The sequence below is a fragment of the Camellia sinensis genome, chromosome 7, assembly GCF_055761805.1.
Source record: "Camellia sinensis isolate YWXY chromosome 7, ASM5576180v1, whole genome shotgun sequence".
In the NCBI taxonomy this organism is placed as follows: domain Eukaryota; kingdom Viridiplantae; phylum Streptophyta; class Magnoliopsida; order Ericales; family Theaceae; genus Camellia; species Camellia sinensis.
Window position 1 is genome coordinate 154,517,364 of NC_138967.1, and position 11,217 is coordinate 154,528,580.

At 35.6% G+C, this 11,217-nt stretch overlaps 2 protein-coding genes across 4 annotated transcripts; one reads left to right on the forward strand and one right to left on the reverse strand.

The window, feature by feature from the left end:
* The first annotated feature begins 4,749 nt into the window (after nucleotides 1–4,749).
* Nucleotides 4,750–9,962, forward strand: LOC114305912 (bidirectional sugar transporter SWEET2). Of its 3 annotated transcripts, none has more exons than XM_028251049.2 (7): nucleotides 4,750–5,038; nucleotides 6,438–6,474; nucleotides 6,600–6,816; nucleotides 7,082–7,240; nucleotides 7,344–7,463; nucleotides 7,600–7,736; nucleotides 9,390–9,962. In XM_028251049.2, exons 1-6 carry the CDS (start codon nucleotides 4,978–4,980, stop codon nucleotides 7,711–7,713), a joined length of 708 nt encoding a protein of 235 aa, XP_028106850.1. In that variant the 5' UTR covers nucleotides 4,750–4,977; the 3' UTR covers nucleotides 7,714–7,736; nucleotides 9,390–9,962. The 3 variants fall into 3 exon arrangements, with proteins under 3 accessions (XP_028106850.1, XP_028106849.1, XP_028106848.1); XM_028251048.2 differs by having other exon boundaries at nucleotides 4,756–5,038; nucleotides 9,249–9,962; XM_028251047.2 differs by having other exon boundaries at nucleotides 4,756–5,038; nucleotides 9,271–9,962.
* On the reverse strand, nucleotides 9,325–10,754 carry LOC114305913 (uncharacterized). Its single transcript, XM_028251050.2, has 2 exons — nucleotides 10,175–10,754; nucleotides 9,325–9,552 (listed from the first exon to the last, which is right to left on the reverse strand). Exons 1-2 carry the CDS (start codon nucleotides 10,673–10,675, stop codon nucleotides 9,505–9,507), a joined length of 549 nt encoding a protein of 182 aa, XP_028106851.1. The 5' UTR covers nucleotides 10,676–10,754; the 3' UTR covers nucleotides 9,325–9,504.
* Between the last annotated feature and the right edge of the window lie 463 nt (nucleotides 10,755–11,217).

The window sequence follows — 11,217 nt, forward strand, 5'->3', positions numbered from 1 at the left end:
TGATTAGTAGAGGCCGATCTTTGATCGGGCAAGCGGGGGTGCTCATAGCTGACCTTCCCCAATCGTACCCAAGTTCCCGAGCCGAGGCAACTTTGGTGATGACAGACATGTGGCCTTAGGCAAATGAGTCAGGGTTTCCTAAATTCTCCAAAAATAAATATTTAGGTGGCGACTCTGTATCTAGAAAAACAGTCTATGTTTGGCACTTCTTTCTAAAAAATCTGTTTTCAAAAACAATTTGCCGGATTTAGACTCTTTGGTTCAGATTAAGAACCGTGATAATTTGAGTCCGAACTGTGGTCAACCCACAAAACGAACAGAACGGGATTCATCCTCCTAGGGCGTTCGGGGCGGTCTACACATGGTAAAACCATCTCACTTGGTTTAAACAATGAGAGGGGTGTTGAAGGATAAACATTATCTTTCAGGAATGTGATTTCTAAGATGACTCTACATGGAGGAGTAAGAGTCCTACTAGGATTGTGCCACACAGAACCTATAAAAGCTCATAACATCACCTGTGGAGAGGTAACACAACTTTGATTCTCAAATACATAGAGCTTTTGTCTATTTGTCTATTTTGCTGACTTAGACATCGGAGAGGTATCCGGCACACACCCGCCGGCTAGCTCACGTTTGTGTTTTCAGGGAGTAAAGCGACGACGTTTGGAGGAGCGTGGACTTGATCAACAGGGTTATACGAAAAGATTATTTCTTGCTCGTACATATATATATATATATATATATATATATATAGTTTGTCTTCTTTATGGTTGATCTTATGCTTGACTGTCGATCTTCCGTCGTAACCCACCTCACCTCCTTCATCTTCTTCTTCTTTTTCAGATCGAGATGGTGGCTCGTCATTGGTGGCGAGATCAAGATCGCGAAAGAGAGAGAGAGAAGGGGGCTCGCAAGATCAAAACACCCCCCTCTCCTACCGCTGCTTTCTCTCTTCTTCACCCTTTCTAGGTTCTGTTTTGGTTTTTTTTTTTTTTTTTTTTGAAAATTTGCTCCAAAACGACGTTGTTTTGGGGCGCTGTAGGGAAGGGTTGCAGAGAATGGCGGCCGAGGATCCGGACTCCTAGGTTAGTGGGTGGTTTATGGTGTTTTGTGAGGGTGATTAAAAAATTATTTTTTTGATTTTTTTTTCATAGAGGGGAATTAATTAAAAGTTGAGAACTAATTTTTAATCTATTTTTCAAAATAGGCCTAGTCTTCGTTTGGCTAATTTAATTGGGTTAAAAAAATATAAAAGATAAAATAAAAATCAATAATATAAAATATCATATCTAAATCATAGTTATTTTATTTTTTATCTCATAAAAGTAAAAAAAAAAAAAAAACCAAACCAAACTAACTTTTTATTTCTAAATTAAAAAAAAATCCTAACTCAAAAAAATTAATTAAAAAAAGTCAATACCTGTCACGACCCAAACTCGCCCCTATGAGTTTAGCACCGTAACCGGCCAGTAATCCGAGATTACCGAAGGTCTGCTTAACAGTAATATAGTAAAACAGAGTACAAGGGCATGGCGGAAGCCAAAACAGTAAATAAACAATGTCCAATGAGCTGTGACAGTCTGTATGCAAAAGACTTTTTCATACATATATGTAGTCAGTGACAAAACAGTAAGTACATATATACAATCATTCAGTTCAGGGACCTAATCCCTATTAAACAGTACGGTAACAGTCTACAGTTTACAAAACAGAACAGAAGGGGGAAAACTAAAACACCCCATAGCCTTAGCTTGACAGGCTCGGAACCTCGTAGTGAGGCACATAGGTTGGCTTAACAAAACTGGAGTTTACCCCGACGCTTCTAGCTGCGGTCTGGTGCCTGTACACCTATATATATATATATGAGTAGTGAGCTAAAGCCTAGTGAATAACGTAATGCGTAAAGAGGTTAAGAATGAATGTCCTTACAGTAATGAAAACAGTTCGTTAATTCAGTATATCAGTCATTCAGTCATATGTGGTACATCCATTAGCATAACAGTACAGTAAACAGTAAGTCTTAAAAGACCGAACAGTAAATGATGGCCATCAATCAGTAAACAGTAGTGGTTCCAACAAGGGAACCGATAGAGATCTCTGTAACAGTAACAGTAAACAGTAGTTGCTAAGAATGCCATAATACAGTTCAGAATATAGGACATATATTCATTCAATTAACAGTATCAGTTTAGAAAGCAGTACAGTTCAATTGTTCAGAAGATAATCATTTTGAACATATCTTTACACAGTTGTTACTCACAGAGTTCTAGGCTACAGTAAAGCTAGAGCGCGTCCCCAGTCGCCAACCCTACACAGTTTACAGATTGAACACACACTAAGCTACACAGTTGGGAAAGATAAAAACTTAATCCCTAATTTGCGTCGGTGTGTTCTACATCTATATCCTCATTAAGATGCCTTAAACTAGGCCTAAGAATGCCTAGGATGAAATGAGGATGCAAAGATGCACTTTAAAAGCATTTTCAAAAAACAGGGGTCCGGCTCGAGCGTAGGTTAATCCGCTCGAGCGGACATGCAGACAAAGGTTTCCGCTCGAGCGCATACTCAACCGCTCAAGCATACTTCAAAACATTCAAAAGTGCTGGATAGGTGAAATCCACACTCGATTGGGCGCTCGACATCCGCTCGAGCGTAAGACACAAGGTCCCGCTCGAGCGTAAATTATCCCGCTTGAGCTGACTTAAAAACAGAACAAAATGCTGGGAGCACGATTTCCACGCTCTAGCGCCAGTCACCCCGCTCGAGCGTGAGTTCAAAATCTGGAATTTCCATATTCGAACTTTAAGCTCAAAATCAAGTTTCAAACACCAAATTCGATCTTCTTGGGCTCATTTTCTGGAAAACACTTCAAAACTCATAGTTTAACATGATTCAAAGCTCAATTTGTAAAATCAAAGCCCAAAGGAAGATCAATTAAACTCATTTTCAAACCAAATTTCAAGAACATAATCCAAGCATAACATGCATGAGTTTAGCTAGCTTCCAAGCTTCCAAAACATACTCCAAGGAGCCAATTCTTTTCAAAACAAGATGAAATCATGGACTTAACATAATTATGAGCATGCATGTAACATTTTGCCATGAAAACAACTTAAAACTCAACAATCCAAGCATGCATGCATAAATTAAGCTATAATTCAACATGTTAGAACTAAATTATGACTTAGCTCCTCAATTAGACATGAACCATGTATGAATCAACTTAAAGACACAATTAAGAGAATGAAATTCATACCTAGGTTCCTTAATTACTAGTCTTGAGGTTCAATCTAGCAAAAACTCCTTTCAATTCCTCCAATTTCCAAGCAATTCTAGATGAAATCACCCAATCTCCCTATTCTCACTCTCTAGTCGGCAATGACAATGAATAAGGCTGAGGAAAAATGGTTTGCTCAATGTATTACAAGTCTCAATATGTGTATAGTAGTGGGCCACTACTATGGCAATGTGGTAAATAATGCAACTCTTGTAATTTAGCACTATTTAATCTAATTTAATCATACCAATTCAGTTTTCAGATAAATACACTATAAAATCACATTAATTCTAAGGATCATAGAACATCAATCAATTTCGGATTCGGCCGCTGATAAGTCCTTCAATTTGCAATTTAACAAAAAAAAAACATGAACAGATAGAAATGCAATATAACAGATATACTTAATCAATTCAGTTTCATATTCCAATCAGTCAGTTCAGTAGTTCAATCAGTTCAATTACCAATCATAATCAGTCTCAGTTTAGCAGTAATCAGTAATCGATCAGTGATGAGGGTTATTACAATACCAAACGCGGATTTAGTAGTCTAGAGTACGGCACATGGTGTCCATGATATTGTAAGAGATGAAAATAGTGAAATATTAATTATTTAAATTGAATAATTAAAAAGTATAAAAAAATATAATATATAATAATTAGTGAGTGAAATAATATGTGGTATTTTGAGTATAATTTTCCTAGGCTAGGTAAACATTATTGCATTAGTATAAAAAGGGTGGGGTAAATTACAAATATACCTTTTTAAATTTGATTAAAATATAAATTATTTTTTGTGATTTTGAAAATTACATTCCACTCCTGAGGTTTCTAATTTCATAATAAATCATCCCTTTTATTAATAAATTATCAAGTTAATTAACGATTTTTAATAATATTAAAAATATGTTTTAATTAATAATTTTATTATTATAGAAGAGCAATTTTAAATTTAATTTTTTTAACTAATTCTGTTAAATAAAGAGAATAATTTGTATTTAAACAAATCTAAGTAATTTATCCAAAGGGTATGGCCTCTGTTCAGTTTGAGATCGGACTAGATCGTGTTGTTGAGTTTGTGGGGGGCATCACGAATCCCGTTTTGATAATCTGAACCGTTGAATATGTAGAACTCGTCGAGTACTATATAGTCATGAAAATCATGTTAATCAGATATCGATAGCTATATGATCAAATCAGTTTCGTATTAAAAAAATTGGATGGTGAACAAGTTAACGGTCGACAAAAAACTGTTTTAATCATATAGCTATCGATATCCGATTAACGTGATTTTTTATGAATATATAGTACTCGACAAGTTCTATATATTGAACGGTTCAAATTATCAAAACAAGACCCGTAATAGATCTACACAAACCCAACAGTAAAATCCAATCTGAGCTGAGACTGAACATTAGCCGTACCCTTATCGAAAAATGAAAAGCCGACAAAACCATCCTTGCCACTTTTTATACAGCATTTCCAAAACGTGGGTGAGAAACACTGGACACAGAGATATATACTGTTCTGAAGAGACAGGAATCTTTGAGAGAGGGGTTGTAGTATAACACACAGAGAAAGGGAGAGGCACAGAGGTGATTCAGAGACAGAGACAGAGAGAGGGAGAGGGGTCTTTCTAGCAATTCACTAATCAACTCTTTGGAATTAATTAGGAGTTCACTTTGTATTGATTGATTGATGATTTCTTTGGCTTTGTCCCGAACTTTGACAATTTGGAAAGATGCAGCTGGAATCGCTGGTACCCCCGTCTCTTTCTTCTCTCTTTCTCTCTCTCTGTCTCTCTCTCAATATATATATCACATATATATGTATGCACGTGTATGGTTTGGTCACTGCTTGATTTTCTTTTCTTTTCTTTTCTTTTCTTTTCATTTCCTTTCTTTTTGTTCCTTGCATTATTGGCTTAAAGAAAGGAAATCCATGATTCTACTTTCACAATAACACTGAGTTTGTGGGTATATATCATTTTGATCCAAAAGGGCACCTTTCTTGTTCATCAATTTATAGAATTAATTGGGTACAATTGTAATTTGGGTTTGTGGAAATTTGCTATATTGTTGGTTCATTATTGTAACTGGAAAAAAAGTCCTTTTTGTTGAACCAACTGATAAAAATTTTGAGCTGTGGGGTCACTTCATCTCATAACCACTAATAGTCTAATCTAATAAAAGAAACATGAGATAAATTGTTGTTTTGGACTTTTGGTTAAAAGTTGGTTTTTTTTATTTTATTTTTTTTAAATGTGTAAAAAATGGTTAAGTAGTAATGTTACCCAAAATAGATTAAAAGCTGGGTTTTAGCCAAGTTCCCAAATTGAGCCAAAGAAAAAGAGGCTTGTTTCTACATTCAGATTTTGGATGTACCTATATCTATATGTATATATGTGTGTATGTATGATGAATTGTCTGCTTTGGATAAGCTTTTATAATACGAAAATGCTAATGATCGCCCACTGTCTCGCTTATAAAATGGTTTCAAATATGTGAAAATGTATGAAAATACGTAAAAGTATTAGGGAATATATGCAAAAAAGTGTATTAGGGTTTTATCTACTTGGCATTATCTATACCTTAATGATAGGACTGTTGTTGCCCCTAATAAGATGGGCAATGAGCATATGAGGGAAGATGCTTACAGATAGTGATAGTGACAAATAGGAATTAAAAACAACGCCCAATTAATGACAAATAGGAATTGTTTGGCATTTAATAATTTGTAGAAAATCCCAAAACAGATTATGGAATGAGAAAAGCAATGCATAACATACTGTGTCTCTGAATTTATTTTGAAAATAGTCTGGAATAGTTCTCAATTTTGTTACTAATCAAGTTGTGAGCTTAAGCTTAATTTGAGCTTAAGTCTATATACTTAGAATTAAACCACAAAAAAAATCTTAAGAATGTGTCCATTAACATGATGGGTCTCACCACAGGTCTCCTCACTCGCTAGTTTCCTCATAATTTTCATTAGGGGTGGGATCATCTTTCTGAAATGTATATTCTTGGTACTTGTATGAGGTTTAATAACAAAGAGTGTGCAGACTTACTCTTATTTGCTTTATTAAAGTGGGGAATATAAATATTTCAAGCATGATACAAGAACTTGTCACAATGCTCATACTTGTGTGCCTATTTCAGGCAACATCTTTGCTTTTGGACTGTTTGTGTCACCAATGTAAGTTTCTCTCCCTAACACTTAATTTTCTGTGGTATGCCATTGGACGATCAAGGATGAACAATGAATTAAGAGATAGGCCTCAATAATTCTTACTTATTTTTCTTTTCTTTTCTATTTTTCAGACCCACGTTTAGGAGGATTATCAGAAACAAGTCAACAGAACAGTTCTCAGGCTTGCCATATATATACGCCCTCTTGAATTGCTTGATATGTGCCTGGTATGGCACACCTCTCGTATCTTTGGATAATCTATTTGTTACCACAGTCAACTCTGTTGGTGCAGTTTTTCAAATTACCTACATAACCATGTTCATAACATACGCCGAGAAAGAAAATAAGGTTACTTATCCCTATCTTTACTGGTCTTTGTTACTAACTAGAGGAATTCTCAAACCATTAAGGATGTGTTTGGATCAAGGATTTGAAGAGGGATTCGTGAAGGGAATAGAAAAATAAGAAGGAAAAGTGAACAAAATTTAGCTTATATTTCATTCATCTTTCTTTTCCTTTTCCTCCACAAATCTCTTCTCAAATCCTTGATCCACCCTAAACCTTGTGTATGCTTTTCATTCATTTTTTCTCTTGGATGTCGCTGGCATGGCAGCTAAGGATGCTTGGTTTGCTGCTGGCAGATCTTAGCATATTTGCAATTGTACTTGTCGGGAGCTTGCATTTAAGTGACCTCACAACACGCCATATTTTCATTGGGTTTCTAAGCGGTGCTTCTCTTGTATCAATGTTTGCTTCTCCATTGTTTGTGATTGTACGTTTATCTAATGCTTCTTCTACACTTTTTCTGTGGAGGGTTTATGTTCTTTAATTGTTTTACAGTATTTTACTCATCTTGATTATGTATATTTTGCCAGAATGTGGTGATCCGGACAAGGAGTGTTGAATTTATGCCGTTTTATCTTTCCCTTTCAACTTTCCTGATGAGTACCAGTTTCTTCCTGTATGGAATTTTAAATGGCGATCCCTTCATATGTGTAAGCTTCCTTTATCAAATTTGGTTTCCTTGTTTCGTAGCTCTTGCTCTGCCTTGTGCCATGTTCGTAAAATTTATATGTTTATTTGGTGATATCATAATCCTTGTAAATGATGCTTACTTTATTTGAATTTCAGGTGCCTAATGGAATAGGTACCATTTTGGGGATTGTACAATTGGCTTTGTTCTTTTACTACAAAAATGCATCTGGAGAAGTCTCCAGAGAACCCTTGATAATCTCATCGACATAAAACGGTCCATGGGCTAAGTAAAGGTGCATATGTATTTTCTGTTGTTGTCTACTGTTTGAATTGTTCAATGCCTTTGTTGTTATATCGCAAAGTTATTCTATTACTTCTTTTGTTGAGAATTCAGATGCCGAATGTATTCAACATCATGTCCTGTCCTGTCCATTTTTGTCAACTGGCATAATTTGTTCAACTGCTCGAATTTATATTCGTCTAGGTTGTTCATTGTACCTTCTGTTTTGTCCACAGTAGAAAGTGGATTTGAAGTGATTTTTGGTTGCAGTTTCTTATTGAATTGCTTGGACTCTCTCTCTCTCTCTCCCTCTCTCTCCCCATCCCGTTCAATGCATGTGTAAGAAATGTATTTTCCCTGTTGGATAATTTGAAACAGTAGGTGACTATTTTTTTATGGTTTTGTGTGTTGGATTGCTTGATATAATTTGTTGGATTCACTTTCTAACTGTTTAAGATTTTGGGACAGTTGGTGATTTAACACTCCTCCCGTATAGGAATTAAAGCAGATATGTATGTCGGGAATTTTTTTTAATATTTTATTCCTTTTTCAGAATTCAAACACAATTGATTGAGGGAAATGGACACGATAAAAGGCCAAAACCCAAATAGTAATTTTTAAGAATGGGTCTGCAGTTTGATCAATCAATCTGAATTTAGAAATACAATAGGCTGAAGCTCAATCAATTGAATGCCAGTATTGATAATTTAGGTGACTAAGCTATACTGGAAAATTTACACAAACACAAGCTATATATGGTGGTGTTTGGGAAGGAAAATTTTTGGGTTTTTTTTATTTTTTTTTCATTAAAAGGCAAATTAGTTACAAAATCAAAAAAAAAAAAATCCAAACAAAATATCACATCAAACCCCATAATCATTTCACTTTTTCTCTCACAAACATCACATCCAATCACAAAAAACCCAACTATCTTTCCAAACACAAAAAAAAAATTTCTCCAATAATATCCTACAACTAAAAAAATCTACAAAAAAACCCACTTCTCAAACACCCACATTCTTGTGTTGCACAGTTTTTTGTAGTTTTGTTTGCTGAGAATCTGAACATCTAACTTTCCTGAGGTTAAATAATCGGCCAAATTGAGTTGAGTCTTCATCATGTAGGAAATGAATGACGGGAATTGTATGGCTTTTGAATTGCACGTTGTTTGTTCAAATATATTCAAAACGTTACTTTTCTTTTTTGCTCCAAATAAAAACTGTGCAACGCAAGACTATATATATTATATTCAACTGATTCACATCTGTTTAAAGCTAATTTATGAGGTTGTCTACACAATTTCACATCACTAGATACCTTTCCTGTATCACATTTGACGGATCAGGTGGTTAAAGTTCATCTTTCCCTACATCTAGTTCCCCGGATCATCCCCGTGTTCTTTTTCTTAATCTAGGTGACATGGTCATTGTGGACAATGACTTTTTTCTTTTTTCTTTTCTCTTTCTTTCTTCTCCTTTTTTTTCTTCTTTTTTTTTTTCTTTTTTTTTTCTAAATCATACTATAGTTCTCTTTTTGGCTTGGTGCAGAGTTGGTTAGTACACTTGGTCATTCTATCATTCAACTCAAATGGAAACAGAAAATGCTTACTTAAGATGTCTTGATTGTTGAAAGTGTGTCACTGATCCGCAAAAGTTTGTTACAGCAGCATTTACATAAAGAACCAAAGCTCAAAATCTCCCATGGCAGACAAAATATGGACTGAACTCACCAAAATGCTCTTTTGATACAAGTAGAGGGAACAAGTGAAGGCTGGAAGGTAATTACAGAAAATCTCTCAGCGTAGTTCTCACAATCGTGGTCGTGATTTCCTGGAGGCATAGAAAGTATGTTAGTTTAAGATATACTAATACAAGAAAATAAAGGAGGTTGTGTAAAATTTGAAGCTCTTTTGTATGACATTAAAAAATGAGACAAAGCAAAAAAACCGAAGGTAAGGCTGCCTAACTATTACCTCTTTTAGACCGTGCTATGAAGTGAGCGATACGCACAAGGTACCGCCTTTTTAGTCAAAAATATCATTGATGAGATCTTTAATGAAACTTTCAATGTGGTATGCTATTTAGCTATTTACATATATGAAGACTATGTTATTTGGAAGAGCTGTATCGTTGTTTCAGTGGCATGTTTGCATTTTGTGAATTTTAGGTAACATGTAAACAATGGACTGATCTCGCATTTATACACTCTTTGTGACTAATATACTAGCTATTTGGTGCAATTTATATTAGTTGCTTATAGCATTACAGTTTCTGCTTACAATTTATTAGCTAGATTGTTCAAATAAACTGACTATTCAGAAGCTAAGGGAGGGATACTTTCGGTTTTTATTTTTTTATTAACAGCTTTTAGGTTACAAGAAGTTGCACGATATAAAACTTTTTTAATCTGTAATCTAGATTTCAATTCTTACAAACTTAGCTATTCATGTACCTGGTGATTAGTTCCTTGGTCAGAGTGATGAACTGGTCTGCCTCTTTCATCGTAGAGAATAAGCCCACTAAACCTTGGTAGCTCACATTTCTCCCCCATAAGTATCGGTCTCTGCCACACTGGAGAGACAGAGTTATGACTCTGCCACCCAACTTCTGCTTCACGTCGCCTCCCAACAAGCAGTGGTATCGGCCCCTCTTTCCGACTCCCTCTCATGCTCTCCCTCCACCTACTCACATTACTCCACCGTACTGATCCCATAAGCGCCTTCTTTATCGAGCCACATCCCAACTGTGGCTCCAACCATTTTGTGTCTTCAGATTCGGATTCGTGTTCGGACTCGCTGGGCTCTTGACTGACAAGTTGCTTTCGCCGGCCTCTCCTCTTTATGGCTGCGGCAGTGCAAAGCCCAACAACCAAAAATGCACTGCAAGCAAAAATAAGAACTGCTTCTTGGGTTGATAGATTCAATTTGTCCTCCAAATCCCATAGAGCTTCCATTGGTTGTTCCTTTTAAGTGTTTCAGAGAGAGGACAAAGAAGTAGAGTTTTAGTAGTTTGGGGTATAGGATGTGTTTGGTGAATGAGAATTTATTTTTTGTTATGGTTATATTTGCAAATTGCCAAGTTGGTAGGGTTCATGTGAGAGGGTCAAGTACTGTCGGTGAGATTTGGGCCCTAAGCTTGGAAAAATTATTTCATGGTCCACGGGCATCATGTGGCCATGCTTTTGATCAATCACAAACCAATATGTCTCCTGTTGTTTTCAATCACTTAATATAAAATTATAAATCACATATTTTTTCACCAATCACAATACATCTGAGGCACGACACAAACCAATATGCCTCATGTTGTGTTCAATCACCTAACATAAAATTGTAAATGTTACATTTTTTCACCAATCACAATACATCTGAGGCACGACACAAATCAATATGCCTCTTATTGTTTTCAATTACCTAACATAAAATTGTAAATTTTACATTTTTTCACCAATCACAATACATCTGAGACGCTACATAGTCGTGCTCTAGGACTATC